Here is a 16,028-nt window from a genome sequence, read left to right on the forward strand (position 1 = left end):
TTTAAAATACAAAATATAAGTAACTGTATTCCACTACAGTTACAATTTAAATCATTGCTAATTAGAATACAGTTACATTCAAAAAGTATTTTGATTACTGAAGAGATTACTTTGCATTTTACTGTCATTTGTTTCATTTAATATTTAGTCCTTTCAGATGGAAAACATTTATACATATAAATGATGCATTCCAAAGTGCATTTGAACAGCGGTGAAACACTTTCTTATGATGTGTTACATTCATACGAGCAGACAGAGAAGCAAGTTTAAAGTAAGTTTGGAGCAGAAGAAATAGAAATAAACCTTGTGTAAATTGTCAGCTTTACGCTAAGCTAAAATGCTATTTCTAGCCATTTTACATGCATGTTACCAGGCACGATCATATTTTCTTATCAAGAAAATTCACATTGGGGGCCTGGGTAGCTCAGCGAGTATTCACGCTGACTACCACCCCTGGAGTCGTGAGCTCGAATTGAAGGGTGTGTTGAGTGACTCCAGCCAGGTCTCCTAAGCAACTAAATTGGCCCAGTTGTGAGGGAGGGTAGAGCCAGATGGGGTAACCTCCTCGTGGTCGCAATTAGTGGTTCTCGTTCTCAGTGGGGTGCTTGGTAAGTTGTGCGTGTGTAAAAAAGGAGAAGAATATCTTTATAGATAATTTTCATATCCGTTCCGGAGCGGAACTTCAATAAATTGCCCTTGAAGGTCTCTGCGTTGTTCTGTCTTTTCTGAGCGCTGAAGTAAATCAATTATTGTTAATTCACACATTTAATTCCGTTATTCATTTTATCTGACTCCAATTTTATATTAATCTGACTCCAATTTTAAGTTGACCTCTAATTTATATTTAAGCTCTAACTAATTTCTGATCATTCTTTTAATTTAACATTTTTAGGTTATTGATTACTCTAAATCCTCTTCTATTCATTGTCCTTTTGATCTTTGGAGACTTACGCCGGCCGTTATTAAATTACGTAAACCTCCCGAAAATGGATAGCCAGTTCCGTTCTTAGTCAGTGGTTGTAGGGTTAACTAATATCGTCTGGTTTGGCTTTTCTCATAACCAGACGATATTGCCGCTTAGTCACGTACATACAACTTGCTAAGACGGGCGGTGAGCAGTGACAGAGTCTTTAAATGGCTTTCTCCTACCCGGTTGTCCTGAGTGGTTTCTCCTATATTAAAGCTCCAGTATGGTCTACCCTGGTCTATTGAAATTCAAATCCTACCCGGCTGTCCTAGGTGGTTGTCCTACCTGGTTGTCCTGAGTGGTTTAAATTCAAACTGAGAGTCAAATGGCTTCCTCCTATATTAAAGCTCCAGTAATGATTTCAGAGGAATTCAGAATAAATCAAATAATAACTAATTATTTGTCAGGTAGGATATTGTTGCAGAAATTCAAATCAAAGCCAATTTCACATGATCAGAATAAACAAGCATTACTAAAAATAAAAGACAAGTCAAAAAAACATACCTGACAAAACTACATGCAGCGGTACAGCATGGGAGATCTGCTTACAGATTCCCAGAGCTTCGTGCCAACTTTCCTTAAATATCTAGACAGAATAAACATTGTGTACCAAATGGTATTATCCTTTGAACAATGAGGATTTGGGGGTGAATGGGTTCTTGACTTCCTGGGGTTTAACCTTGTTAACATACAGGAGATAATTTCAATTGTAGGTCAAGGAGGGGGAGACACCTCCAGAATTATGCAGTATTTGGCAAAGACCTTATAACTTTGTTACCATTAGTTTTATCAACATGGGAAAGAGACCATTATACCAGTCGCACAGAGACCTCTTAAATTATATCAAACACATACAGTTGCATTCTTTGTTTTCATGGTATTTGTTATATTTTGTACATATAAATCTTGTGTCTTTCGTGTTGGTCCAGAGCTGATGAAGGGGAGAAGGGGGAGAGAGAAGGGGGGGCAGCAAGGTGATTTGCAATTTATCACACTGTGGTGATATTCAGGTGTAGATTTCAGCTTTTGTGAGAGAGTGCTATGACGTTGATTCTCGCAGAGTTCTTTGACTTTTACCGGAAATGGCGCCTTTTGGTTGTAGACATTCTGGTGCCAGCCTTACACTTGGATCGTGGAGAGTAGCATGAGCCTCCACATGTTGTGAGTCTCCACGGTGTCATGCACAACGAGCCACATGATAAGATGCGCGGATTGACTGTCTCAGAAGCAGAGGCAACTGAGACTTGTCCTCCGCCACCCGGATTGAGATGAGTAACCGCACCACCACGAGGACCTATTAAGTAGTGGGAATTGGGCATTCCAAATTGGGAGAAAAGGAAAAAAAATATATATATAAAAATTTATATATAAAAATCATGTAAAATCATATATATATTAATTTGTCTATGAGAAATGTCCAACAGTGTATGCACATGCATCAAAGGACATTTATGTCATTTTGTCATTTTTTCTGAAAGTCATGAAAATTCCCACCACAGTGTCATTTCCAGCACATCTCAAATTCTGTGGTGAAAATGAAACTAATGGAGATTAGATTTTAAAATTGTTTTAATAAAATAGTTGCCTTCTTTGTCTTGCTTGTGAGGCTAATTTCATATCTAACATTTGATTTATCCACAATACATACAATTAAATAATATTTTCACACTTTGTGCATAATTTGGCAAAATTACAGCTTGATTGGAAATGACACCCAATAAAAATAGTCTTCTTAGATATGATTTTCTTTTTATATTTAATCTCAAGCATGCTCTTTACTGACACTTTTATTGACTTGGTTAACTAACCCTTAAAAAAAAAAGTTGAAAAAACTTTGGGGCAAAAATTTTGGTGTGGTAGAATTGATGCCACAGCTGTGGGACAGTCGTAATTTTTGAAAAAAATAAATGAATAAAAATGAATATTATATATATTAAATATTGAAGTAGAAAAAACACTTGTTTGCATTTGCCAAAACATGCCATATACAACAAAAGAATTAATAAGAATACATAATTTAGTGATATAGTGTAGATATTGGGGCAAAACCTACAGGGCAATGTTTGAAACAAATTGAATTTCAAAATAACCACTTCTGAAAAGAGAGCACCTTTTCCTGTTAATTTCAATCCTTACATCTCAAGTATTCTATGAACAAATTAATCTCCATTGTGATTGGATAAGTCAATGGCCCTGTTTACGCTTTAAAATGTGATCATCATTATCCAATCGAGTAGATCTGATCATCACCTAATCAAGACCACTTTGAACATTTCCATAACAATTTCTCAAAATTTCGAGACAATATCTCATTATTTTGAAATAATATCCCAACATTTTGAGATATCTCAATATTCTGAGATAATTTCTTAAAATTTCAAGATAATATGATTATTTTGAGATATCTCATAAATTTGAGATAATATTTAAAACATTTTATGTAGTCTATCCAGAACAATCAAGCACAGCATACAAAGGTAGCCATTTCTTTTGCCACAGCAGCAATCCCGTGCATCGGAAGGGAAAAGGTATACTACCCCCTAACTGGAGTTAAAGGTGCAATTTTGACTAATATAACCAATCTTACAGTGTCACCTCTGGATAGACCTCAATGATTGCCATTCATTGTCACATTCGTTCTCTGTTGTTAGGTGTGTGTGTGTATATATATATATAGAGAGAGAGAGAGAGAGAGAGAGAGTGCTGTGAAAATGTATTTGCCCCTTAGTTACTAAATTCCCAAATCTATGAAACTGCATTCATAATAGGGTTCAGCTGGACTAGACACGCCTAGGCCTGATTTCTGCCAGCCCTATTCAATCAAATCAACACCTACATATAACTTTTTCAGCAGCATGAAGTTGACTAAAAGGTCTCACCCAGTAGCAAACTATGCCAAGATCAAAATTAATTCCAGAAATTATGAGGAAAAATATGAGGTTCCAAAGAACCACAGTGAGAGCCATTATCTCCAAATGGAGAAAACCTGACACAGTAGTGAACCTTCCCAGAAGTGTCTGACCTTCCAAAATTCCTCCAAAAGCACAGCGACGACTCATCTAGGAAGTCACAAAAAAGCCAAGGACAACATCCAAGGAACTGCAGGCCTCTCTCTCATCAATAAGGATCACTGTTCATGACTCCACTATCAGAAAGACACTGGTCAAAAATGCCATCCATGGAAGAGTGGTGAGGTGAAAACAACTGGCAAACCATAAGAACACTAAGGCTCATCTGAATTTTGTCAAAACACACCTTGATGATCCTCAAAACTTTTGGGAGAATGTTCTGTGGACTGAAGAGTCGAAAGTGGAACTCAGAAAACAAGGGTCATGTTACATCTGGTGTAAATCAAACAGAATTCCACAAAAAGGACATCATACCTATGGTCAAGCATGGTGATGGTAGTGTGATGATGTGAGGATGCGTTGCTGCTTCAGGGCCAGGGCGACTTGCAATAGTTGAGGAAACATGAATTCTGCTCTCAACCAGAAAATCCTAAAGGAGAACGTCCGGTCATCAGTCTGTGAGTTGAAGCTCAAGCGCAACTGGATTATGCAGCAAGACAATAATCCAAAGCATAGGAGTAAATCCACCTCTGAATGTCTCAAAAGAAGCTAAATTAAAGTTTTGGAGTGGCCTAGTCAAAGTCCTGATCTGAACCCGATTGAGATGCTGTGGCAGGACCTTAAACGGGCAGTTCATACTCAAAACCCTCCAATGTGGCTGAACTAAAGCAGTTCTGCAAAGAAGGGTGGGCCAAAATTCCACCACAGCATTGTGAAAGACTAATCTCCAGTTAATGGAAGCGTTTGGTTGCAGTTGTTGCTGCTAAAGATGGCATAACCAGCTATTAAGTTTAAGGGGGCTATATCACATGGGTGATATAGGTGTTGGATAACTTTTTTGCTTCAATAAAAATATATATATATATTTGAGAACTGTATTTTGTGTTTAATCAGGTTGCCTTCTATTTCAGTGAATGGAAGATTTTTGTTTTTCTAGTTGCTTAAACAGCAAAATAATAGTAATAGATTCATTTCCACAGGGTGGGGGGGGAGCGTTACAGTGGTCATAAGAGAGAAAGTTGCCAAATTTACTTTCACTCCATAGAAGCTGTATTAAAAACATCACAGTTGTGGTAACTCATAGTACATAAACACAGAAGACAGACAATTGTGTTCATCAAATTGTTGCATGGAGTCTTAAGAGCCTAGCTTCACAACTAGTGATGGGAACTGTGAGGAATTTAATGATTCCAGTTCCAGTAATGATTCCAGTAATTCTTTTAGTACTTTTGAGGAAGAATTATTTGGAAATGAGAAATGCACTTCTTACTGGATTTACTGGTCTCTGCAGTCTGTTGTGACTTTTGTACAGGTGCTGGTCATATAATTAGAATATCATCAAAAAGTTGATTTATTTCACTAATTCCATTCAAAAAGTGAAACTTGTATATTACATTCATTCATTACACACAGACTGATATATTTCAAATGTTTATTTCTTTTAATTTTGATGATTATAACTGACAACTAAGGAAAATCCCAAATTCAGTATCTCAGAAAATTAGAATATTGTGAAAAGGTTCAATATTGAAGACACCTGGTGCCACACTCTAATCAGCTAATTAACTCAAAACACCTGCAAAGGACTTTAAATGGTCTCTCAGTCTAGTTCTGTACGCTACACAATCATGGGGAAGACTGCTGACTTGACAGTTGTCCAAAAGACGACCATTGACACGTTGCACAAGGAGGGTAAGACACAAAAGGTCATTGCAAAAGAGGCTGGCTGTTCACAGAGCTCTGTGTCCAAGCACATTAATAGAGAGGCGAAGGGAAGGAAAAGATGTGGTAGAAAAAAGTGTACAAGCAATAGGGATAACCGCACCCTGGAGAGGATTGTGAAACAAAACCCATTCAAAAATGTGGGGGAGAACCACTACGCACAGACGTATGCAAGACATGGGTTTCAGCTGTCGCATTCCTTGTGTCAAGCCACTCTTGAACAACAGACAGCGTCTGAAGCGTCTTGCCTGGGCTAAAGACAAAAAGGACTGGACTGCTGCTGAGTGGTCCAAAGTTATGTTCTCTGATGAAAGTAAATTTTGCATTTCCTTTGAAAATCAGGGTCCCAGAGTCTGGAGGAAGAGAGGAGAGTCACACAATCCACATTGCTTGAGGTCCAGTGTAGTTTCCACAGTCAGTGATGGTTTGGGGTGCCATGTCATCTGCTGGTGTTGGTCCACTGTGTTTTCTGAGGTCCAAGGTCAACGCAGCCGTATACCAGGAAGTTTTAGAGCACTTCATGCTTCCTGCTGCTGACCAACTTTATGGAGATGCAGATTTCATTTTCCAACAGGACTTGGCACCTGCACACAGTGCCAAAGCAACCAGTATCTGGTTTAAGGACCATGGTATCCCTGTTCTTAATTGGCCAGCAAACTCGCCTGACCTTAACCCCATAAAAAAATCTATGGGGTATTGTGAAGAGAAAGATGCGATATGCCAGACCCAACAATGCAGAAGAGCTGAAGGCCACTATCAGAGCAACCTGGGCTCTCATAACACCTGAGCAGTGCCACAGACTGATCGACTCCATGCCACGCCGCATTGCTGCAGTAATTCAGGCAAAAGGAGCCCCAACTAAGTATTGAGTGCTGTACATGCTCATATTTTTCATGTTCATACTTTTCAGTTAGCCAAGATTTCTAAAAATCCTTTCTTTGTATTGGTCTTAAGTAATATTCTAATTTTCTGAGATACTGAATTTGGGATTTTCCTTAGTTGTCAGTTATAATCATCAAAATTAAAAGAAATAAACATTTGAAATATATCAAGTCTGTGTGTAATGAATGAATATAATATACAAGTTTCACTTTTTGAATGGAATTAGTGAAATAAATCAACTTTTTGATGATATTCTAATTATATGACCAGCACCTGTAGAATGTAGTTGGGGCAGATTATGACAAACCCGATTATTTCCTTTGATATTGAATTGTGATTATTAATTTTGATAAGTAGAATTTACATTAAAATACTTATTTTGTGTGGGGCAGATGCATGCCATATTCTTAATGTAGTCTATGCATCAAAACAGCTTAAGTATGTTCCTGAATTGCTTTAATATTTTAATTGTTTGTAAAACTAAGTGTTATTCACATTTTTAATAAATTGCACATAGCATTTAGATAGATCATTACTGATATGACTTTAATTTAAACATCAGATTTGCCTCTGCATTCATGCACACAACGGGCCAAAAAATATGTTGTAAATAGACAATTTTGCCGCAATGGGAGTACACCAAAACGGCATGCTGTTATTGAAACTTTTCACGATTATATAATTGCAACAGCTGTAATTGTAATCTCAATTATGTTGATAAATTGTGCAGCCCTATTATGTAGCCTTATGTTGTACTTCTGGCTTGAGAGACTTCCAACAGCTCTTCATTTTAGACATTTATAACTTGCACATCAGTATAAGATTAAGACTTTACTGGACTATATCAGAAGCGCTGTTTGTTTCATACTGTAGATTCAAGAGTCATTCGTTCGGGAATCAAAATTGAGGCTAGTAGCTCTGTTTTACACTGTACACCCAGTAGAAGTCGGCGCTGTTGCTGAGATTCGCTGTGGGAAACACTTTCAGATTATTTTAGTTCAGTGTTCCATCTGCATTGGCAGAAAACTGCATGTAGGGAAACATTAACAGAACCGGAAGTCTTAAAGATCACACGATTCCTGTACATTTTTAAAGAATGGAACTGGTTATTGGTTCCCACCATACTCACAAGTGTTGCATCTTCTCAGCTACCTGTACTGCTTCTTATCCAATGTGACTTTTGTGTCACTTTTAAAGAACATTTGCTAGAAATACAAATAACACAGAGTCAGAGCTTTGAGTTTTGTGGATGTTTATTACAACTGAAACATGTTTGACATGAATGCTCATTTTTTGGTCTCCTCCTCCTTTGACAGGGTCTTGATGATCTCCTCTTTCTTGGCCTGCAGACGCTCCTCACGGCGCTTGCGGGCCTCCCTGGTCTTAGAACGGCGAGCCTCGGCCTGGTCACTGTGAGAAAAGGAAAAATAGGACCAGGATTAGATAACACATTTTAGAAGATATTTTTTTGTATAGCCAATCCTCTCAATTAAAACTTAATTTCATTTAAACTTAAATCAATTTAATACTACTGAAGCAGTTAAATGAATCTCATTAAAACTGTGCTTATCAAGTAGAAAATAGAAAGCAAGGTTATAGAGAAATGATCAATATTATTTGAAAATGGCCCATTAGCTGCTAGTGCAGTTTGACTTACGATAGTAGCTTCTTGCGAGCTTTGTCGGCCTTCAGTTTGTGGATGTGCTCCATGAGGATACGCTTGTTCTTGAACACATTACCCTTAGCTCTGAGGTACAGGCTGTGGTACCTGGAATCACGAAGAAAAAATATGCAGCCATCGGCACCACAACTATTAAAACTCAATTTTAGACATTTTTGATTTTTTGAACAAAAGAATAGAATAAAAGACTTGTTTTTGTTTATTGTGATATTCATGAGGATTAAGCTGTAATACATCTGGACATTTTCATTGAGTTTCATAATTCTGATTTGAATAATCACTATAGTCATTCAATGAGAATCACCACTAAGAATAAAGGCAACACAACAAATTCTACCAGTATGTACCAGTGTGCACTTTTTCTCATTTTACCATAAAAATAAATGTTACAACGCAAAAACATATGCATGTTCCAAAAATAAATTTCCTATCTGCCAAATATAATATTAGAATGGATTTTAGGATGAAGTATGACTCAAACATTTCCTTGATGAGCTTCATTCACAAAGCATGGTAAACCGGTGACTTACATGTGCCTGTCAATCTTCTTGGACTCCCTGTAGCGACGCAGAAGACGGCGCAGGATTCTCATGCGACGCATCCAGCAAAGTTTCTCTGGCATACGAGCGTTAGCTGTACCCTTCCTCTTACCTGAGAGCAATTACCCAAAGAAGCAATCAAAGCAAGGACACAACTGACAGATGTGTTGGCAACTCGACATCTACATTTTACAAATCTATTACTGAGATCGATAGCTATATAAAATTTATATATGGGTGTGTGTGTATATAAATTAAAATCTTTATACATATAGAAAAAAAAGCTGCAGGCTCAACATACCGATACCCATATGGCGCCCCTTACGACGTGCCAATGTGTTCTTGCGGCAGCGGGCACGAGAGTGAACGGTGACGGGCTTCTTGATGATCAGACCATCTTTCACCAGTTTACGAATCTGCTGGCCTAACAAACGAGAGAACCAAAAACAGAGGATTACAGAGGATTGAGCATGCGGAGAGATGCCACTCATTACTGTAAGCAAACATTTAAAAGACAGTAGCAGTTTAACTGCATGGAAAAGAGCAGCTTGCTAAATGTAGCCAAAGTAAATGGAGGCAGGGGCTGTCAAGTTTCAAAAGGATAAAGTGCCATAAAAGTATCAAGACCACAAATCCATGACTTGTGGACAACATTTCATTTTCAAACTGACTACTTGTATGGCACCTCTATTGTGGTTTTGTTCTTTTTTGCACTTGACAGGCACTATTCACCATATGCTTTCATTGTGTGGAAAAGGGCAGCATGAACATTCTGCAAAACATTTTTTTTTGTGTGTGTGTTACACAGGAGTCATTCATATGGGTTCGGAGAGCCCGAGTATCCTTTTAAGACAACTGTGATAGATGCTTCCTAATGAGCCCACGTTTAATACACAAAAACTGAAAACGCTACACTTGTGGGCTGATGAAGTAAATGTCTCACGGGAATTGGCGTTGGCGATCTCGTTGGTTTCATTGGGGTCCAGCCAGACCTTCTTCTTGCCACAGCGCAAGACGCTGGACGCCAAGCGCTTCTGCAGCCTGAGCATGCTGAAAACATTTAATACACGTCATTAAAAATGAAGACACACTTGTGATCTCATGTTGACTTATTAGGTCACAAACTTTTCAGCACATACATGGATATATTCATATAATACAGCTAACTAATCCGAGCTAATTTACAGGTATGATTATAAGACACATTTAGACGTGCGATGTGTTTATTGCCTCAAAAAGTAATAACTACATAAACTATATATACAGAAATACTCGCTATTCAAATACTATTCGTCAGCCTCAAGTTGCAGGACACGCAAACAGCAGTTCGTTAACCTTACAAATGCTGTGTTGGTGGTACAGTGGTCTTTCAATATTTGAAAGAGTACTTTACTCATCATAACCTATGGTATTTACATGCTTCTCAAAGCTACTTCTAAAAAAATTTTTGGAAATGAATGTGAAAACCACTGCAATACCGTGGAACATACCATAATACTGTTAAAGTACATACTTCAAAAACATGACAGTGCCATGTTACTTTTTGATTAGTGTCGCTTATTAAAGTAAACTAAGCACGCTAGGTCAAAGCGACTAGCTTCAAGTTAAATAACAGTACGCATGTGTTGTTGGCAGTATAATGTGTTTATTAGGGCCGCGCACGAGACACAACGTGGAGCACGATGCCGCATGAGGCCTGCACGTTTCACCTAACACTGAGTTAAAAACTCATTTACAAACCCACCCAACGTGAACTACGTTTGAGTTGGGTAAGAAAACACCCTTACGATCAACATTTTGTCAATCTATGGGAGACCATTGTCGTGTTTTTGGCGACTTTTGATGGAGCAGGTCTCGAGCTCTTACCTCATTCCGGCGGCTAGCTGAGAGAAAGGAAAGAGTACGCAGACCGCTAGAGTATACCATTATAACGGATAGGTACATTACCCAAATCATCTGCGCTCAAACTTAACTAAACATAAATGACTGTGCAAAGAAATGAAATATTGTTTGTGTTACATATATTTTATACTCAAAACAAACATTCTTGTATAAGCCAAGAATATAATTAAGGTGGACGTGAGAGGGAATAGTACACCCCTATTTCAATAAAGATGGTACATTCCGGGGGAAAAAACCTTCCTCATACAGTATGGGCTGCGGCTTGACGTAAACACGCTTTGCTTCTTTGCCTCTTGTTTCTCAAAACCTATATTCAGCCTCTAATACAAAAATTAATAAAAACCTTTAAAAAAAAAAACCTGAGTAATTGTACAGACTATTTCAACACCATTATATTATATTGTTATACTGAATAATATAATAATACACTGGTGGCCAAAAGTTTGGAATAATGTACAGATTTTGCTCTTATGGAAAGAAATTGGTACTGTTATTCACCAAAGTGGCATTCAACTGATCACAATGTATAGTCAGGACATTAATAACGTGAAAAATTACTATTACAATTTGAAAAAAAAAAAATTCAGAACTTCTTAAACTACTTCAAAGAGTCAAAAAAATCCTCCACGTGCAGCAATGACAGCTTTACAGATCCTTGGCATTCTAGCTGTCAGTTTGTCCAGATACTCAGGTGACATTTCACCCCACACTTCCTGTAGCACTTGCCATAGATGTGGCTGTCTTGTCGGGCACTTCTCACGCACCTTACAGTCTAGCTGATCCCACAAAAGCTCAATGGGGTTAAGATCCATAACACTCTTTTCTAATTATCTGTTGTCCAATGTCTGTGTTTCTTTGCCCACTCTAACTGTTTCTTTTTGTTTTTCTGTTTCAAAAGTGGCTTTTTCTTTGCAATTCTTCCCATAAGACCTGCACCCCTGAGTCTTCTCTTTACTGTTGTACATGAAACTGGTGTTGAGCGGGTAGAATTCAATGAAGCTGTCAGCTGAGGACATGTGAGGCGTCTATTTTTCAAACTAGTGACTCTAATTTACTTATCCTCTTGTTTAGTTGTACATCTGGCCTTCCACATCTCTTTCTGTCCTTGTTAGAGCCAGTTGTCCTTTGTCTTTGAAGACTGTAGTGTACACCTTTGTATGAAATCTTCAGTTTTTTGGCAATTTCAAGCATTGTATAGCCTTCATTCCTCAAAACAATGATTGACTGATGAGTTTCTAGAGAAAGCTGTTTCTTGTTTTGCTATTTTTTACTTAATATTGACGTTAAGACATGCCAGTCTATTGCATACTGTGGCAACTCAAAAACAAACACAAAGACAACGTTAAGCTTCATTTAATGGACCAAATAGCTTTCAACTGTGTTTGATATAATGGCAAGTGATTTTCTAGTACAAAATGATCAATTTAGCATGATTACTCAAGGATAAGGTGTTGGAGTGATGGCTGCTGGAACTGGGGCCTGTCTAGATTTGATCAAAAATGAATTTTTTAAAATAGTGATGTTGTTTTTTATATCAGTAATGTCCTGATTTTATACTTTGTGATCAGTTGAATGCCACTTTGGTGAATTAAAGTACCAATTTCCTTCCAAAACAGCAAAATCTGTACATTATTCCAAACATTTGGCTGCCAGTGTATGAGGCTGAGTAAATGATGAGGCAATTTTTATTTTTGGATGAACTATACTTTATATAACTATACCTAATGGTAATTATCATTTGACAATGCTAAATAACTAATGTATTAGTTCCTGCTTTAATTCTAAACTGTATCCTTCTGTACCGGAACAGTATTTTACAAATGTATTACAAGCCAACTGTACAAAACTTGTGAAGCCATTATATTAGCTTTCCAGTGGCTCCTAAAGCAGTCATTTTAAAATACTACTTCAAGTGAATAATAATAAAAAAAATAAAAAATAAAATCTATTTAATTTTGGCCGTTTTTTTTTTTCAAGTGAATATAGAAACAACAGATCATCCTTAAAATGTATGAAAAATAAAACACCTATAAATATGCCAAGATTATTGAGGAATGTATTTTGTTCGAAGATAAATAAAAGTACTATTTTTTATATTTGTTCCTGTTTAATTTGTTTTATGTTTTATATATTTGTTTTGAGGTGCTAATCTTGGTACTATATATTCATGTGCCTAAAATGCCTTGCTTTTCTGTCTATTGATTTGCACTTGATTTGCTATTATAAATGTAAATTTCTACTGCGTTTAATAATAATAATAATAATATAGTTCTTTAAATAGTATGCTTGTTCCTCATAAGCCCATTCTGGACTTTTCACATCTGCAATTAAAAAAAGTAAATTAATTCTTTCAGTTAATAACAAAACATGAAATACTAATCCTCAATTTAATGTCCAGTTTATTGGAAAGTAATTTAGGTAACTAAAATAAATGAGGGCAAACTTAGATTTAGGTGGGCTTAATTAGGTCACTTCCCCTAGCCTCTGTGACAATTTCCTCCTGTCACAACTAGCCCCAGTCTCCCTTATAAGTTATGGGTAAATGTAAATACATCGATCTTAAGCGTGTTTCATCTAGATCCAGGGGTAAGAGCAATATTTATTAGCAGGTGTTCTGTATCCCTAACTTGATAAAACTTTGCACAAGTGTTGCTATAACTAGTCAGTGCCCTTATGTGTAAAATAAAGGAAACATCATTTCACTAGCCTAACCCAGTTGTATAAAGACATTGCGTATTAAATGCAACTTTTTAGAACTCTTCACCAGTTTATCCTATGAGTATATTTATGACGCGTGTGCGTTCTGTGTTGTGATGTCATAAAGTCCACTTTGATGCACCATCGGTGTTGGTCTATAAAAACTGCACGAGCCAATTTTTTGTTGCATTCTTTTTTCTTTTTTTCTTTCTTTTTTAAATCAGAACAGATGAAATCGGGGGGTAAACAAGTTTATACCTGTTGGAGTTTTTTTTTTTTTTTTTTTCTCCAGTTAAAAATGAAATGTACCGATTTATAATTTCATATAAATGCTTTTCTAAATACGAGGCTAAAGTTAAGAGAGTTGGACGAGCTGAAAGAGAACAGATCATATTAAGATATCTGTTACTTTCATGTTTCTCTAACGGATTGATATTGAGTGCAGTTTGGTTTCTTCTGTATTCGTTAATGCTGCTTGTAAGGAAATAATGAAGCAAAAACAGCATTGCATGCGTTTGTTTATTAGAAGACCACTAGATGGCAGCGCCGACTCAACTTAAAATCCAAACATAGGGTAGTGAATAATTAGGATTACCTCGAGCAGGTCTCGAGAGAGTACATTGTGTTTGCCTTTTGCATCAACATTTTCTGCATGCATCAAACTGTATTTTTTAAATGACCCTATCCTACCCAAGATGACAATATAAATAAAATTTTTGATAAATTTTGCATGACAAGATGGGATTTGCAGTGTCTGCACAAAGATTCTTACAGTAATGTAGGCTATTAATGTTCAGTTGCTTTAAGTAAAATGTATGAAATGAAGCATAGTTTGAGATTAATATAATATTTGGATTAATGTAGCTATAGGGTGGTGCAGAACATATAGACAGGGTTTCAGTGTTTGTTTGAACATATAGGCAGTGTACTAGTTCCTTTTGAAGTCGGGAACTTCAATGCTGCGTCAGTAGCTGACACTATGGGAACTCCCCCAGAAGTGATGATCTCTTAAGCCTATATAGAATCACGCCAATCTATTGTAAGGTGGCACGAGATGCTCCGCCCTTCATGCACACATTATCGCAGGTATATAATACAGAGCACAGCACCATTTCATAAGAATTCTTCCACTTAAGGGTAGGGCCGTGTTAAGCCTCCCTGGGCTAGCTCATGAATATTAATTAGGTCACGTGATTTAGAGCCCTACACAGTTTAACCAATGTCATCATAAACTAATTAATAGTCATAAGCCACGGCCCTATAAATTTGCTCGTGACCCAAAGAGTCGCAAACTATAAATGTATATAATCACAGCAGACTTTTCAATGTCAAATATACAGTATGTCAAAACTTCAAGAACACAGTTAATACATCAGCCCTTATACTGTATGGCCATTAGTACAAATGTAAGAGACAGAAATCATGTTGTTTTGACTGCAGCATGCAAACAAAAAAAGCCCACGTGAATGAGGATAAATTTACCATGCAATAAAACTACTGAAAGAGTAATGCAGAGATTAAATGTCACTCACAACTATCATCAAACCAATGGGCTTCTTGAAAACAAGCCCTCAAACAAATCGTTGAAACACAGCAGGGTCAGGGGTTCATCATATTCTGTTTACATCGTCATCGTACAGTTAAGTCTGTTTTAATTCACTGACATCCTCAGCTAATTTTGATTAGGCTGATCTTGGAAAACAAACTGTCTCTGATGATTTTGTATGGTACGGTATGGTACGGAGCCTCTAAGAGGACAGGGTGGGATTTTTTTTCTGAAATAGTTTTGCATGTCCTCGTAATAAGTTTTGCATTCCCTCGCAATACGTTTTGGTTCCCTCGCAATACATTTACCATGGTTTTACTACAGTAACCATATTTTAACAATGATATTCGTAGTGAAACCATAGTAATAATACAGGAAAATAAAAAACAATGGCAATAAATATAATTTTATGGTTACTATGGTTTTACTATATGTTTAAAATATGGTACTGTAGTTGTAGTAAAACCATAGTAACCACAATATTAAGCCTGGTTAATCTATAGTAAAACCATGGATACTGTATGGATACAGAGTACTGAATTAAAACCATGGTTTCTGCAAAAAAAAAAAAAAAAAAAGGTTACTATAGAAAGTTCGTTGTCTAGGTAATGGAGTCAGGAGGCAGCGAACTGTCAACTTGAGTATTTTTTATTGCTCTTCAGTGTCGGTCATAAAACATAAACAAAAAGGCACTCACTGGCCAAGTAGTCATACACACAAACGACTAAAGGCTTCTATCGAGTACACACAGGTACAGTCTCTCTCTCTCTGGTCTTTCTCTGTCACTCTGATGCCTCATGTGCCTTTTTATGTCTCCCTCTGCCATCACTACAAGAAACAGGTGTTAGAGATAATGACAACCCAGGTGATGTGCCTTACCGCTCTCTCCCGCAGACAGACACACAACCACGCCCCCATCACCACAGTTACCTTTCATAGTTACTACAATATTACTATAGTAAAACCATGGTAAATTTATTCAGAGGGAACACAAAACTGTAAACTACTACATGTGTTTTTTGGC

At 37.0% G+C, this 16,028-nt stretch overlaps 1 protein-coding gene across 1 annotated transcript; it reads right to left on the bottom strand.

The window, feature by feature from the left end:
- Positions 1-7,874: 7,874 nt before the first annotated feature.
- LOC127427152 (60S ribosomal protein L19-like) lies at positions 7,875-10,780 on the bottom strand. Its single transcript, XM_051674584.1, has 6 exons — positions 10,726-10,780; positions 9,803-9,909; positions 9,161-9,283; positions 8,851-8,971; positions 8,297-8,407; positions 7,875-8,049 (listed from the first exon to the last, which is right to left on the bottom strand). Exons 1-6 carry the CDS (start codon positions 10,728-10,730, stop codon positions 7,926-7,928), a joined length of 591 nt encoding a protein of 196 aa, XP_051530544.1. The 5' UTR covers positions 10,731-10,780; the 3' UTR covers positions 7,875-7,925.
- Positions 10,781-16,028: the final 5,248 nt, after the last annotated feature.

Source organism: Myxocyprinus asiaticus, chromosome 36 (assembly GCF_019703515.2).
Source record: "Myxocyprinus asiaticus isolate MX2 ecotype Aquarium Trade chromosome 36, UBuf_Myxa_2, whole genome shotgun sequence".
NCBI classification, from domain to species: domain Eukaryota; kingdom Metazoa; phylum Chordata; class Actinopteri; order Cypriniformes; family Catostomidae; genus Myxocyprinus; species Myxocyprinus asiaticus.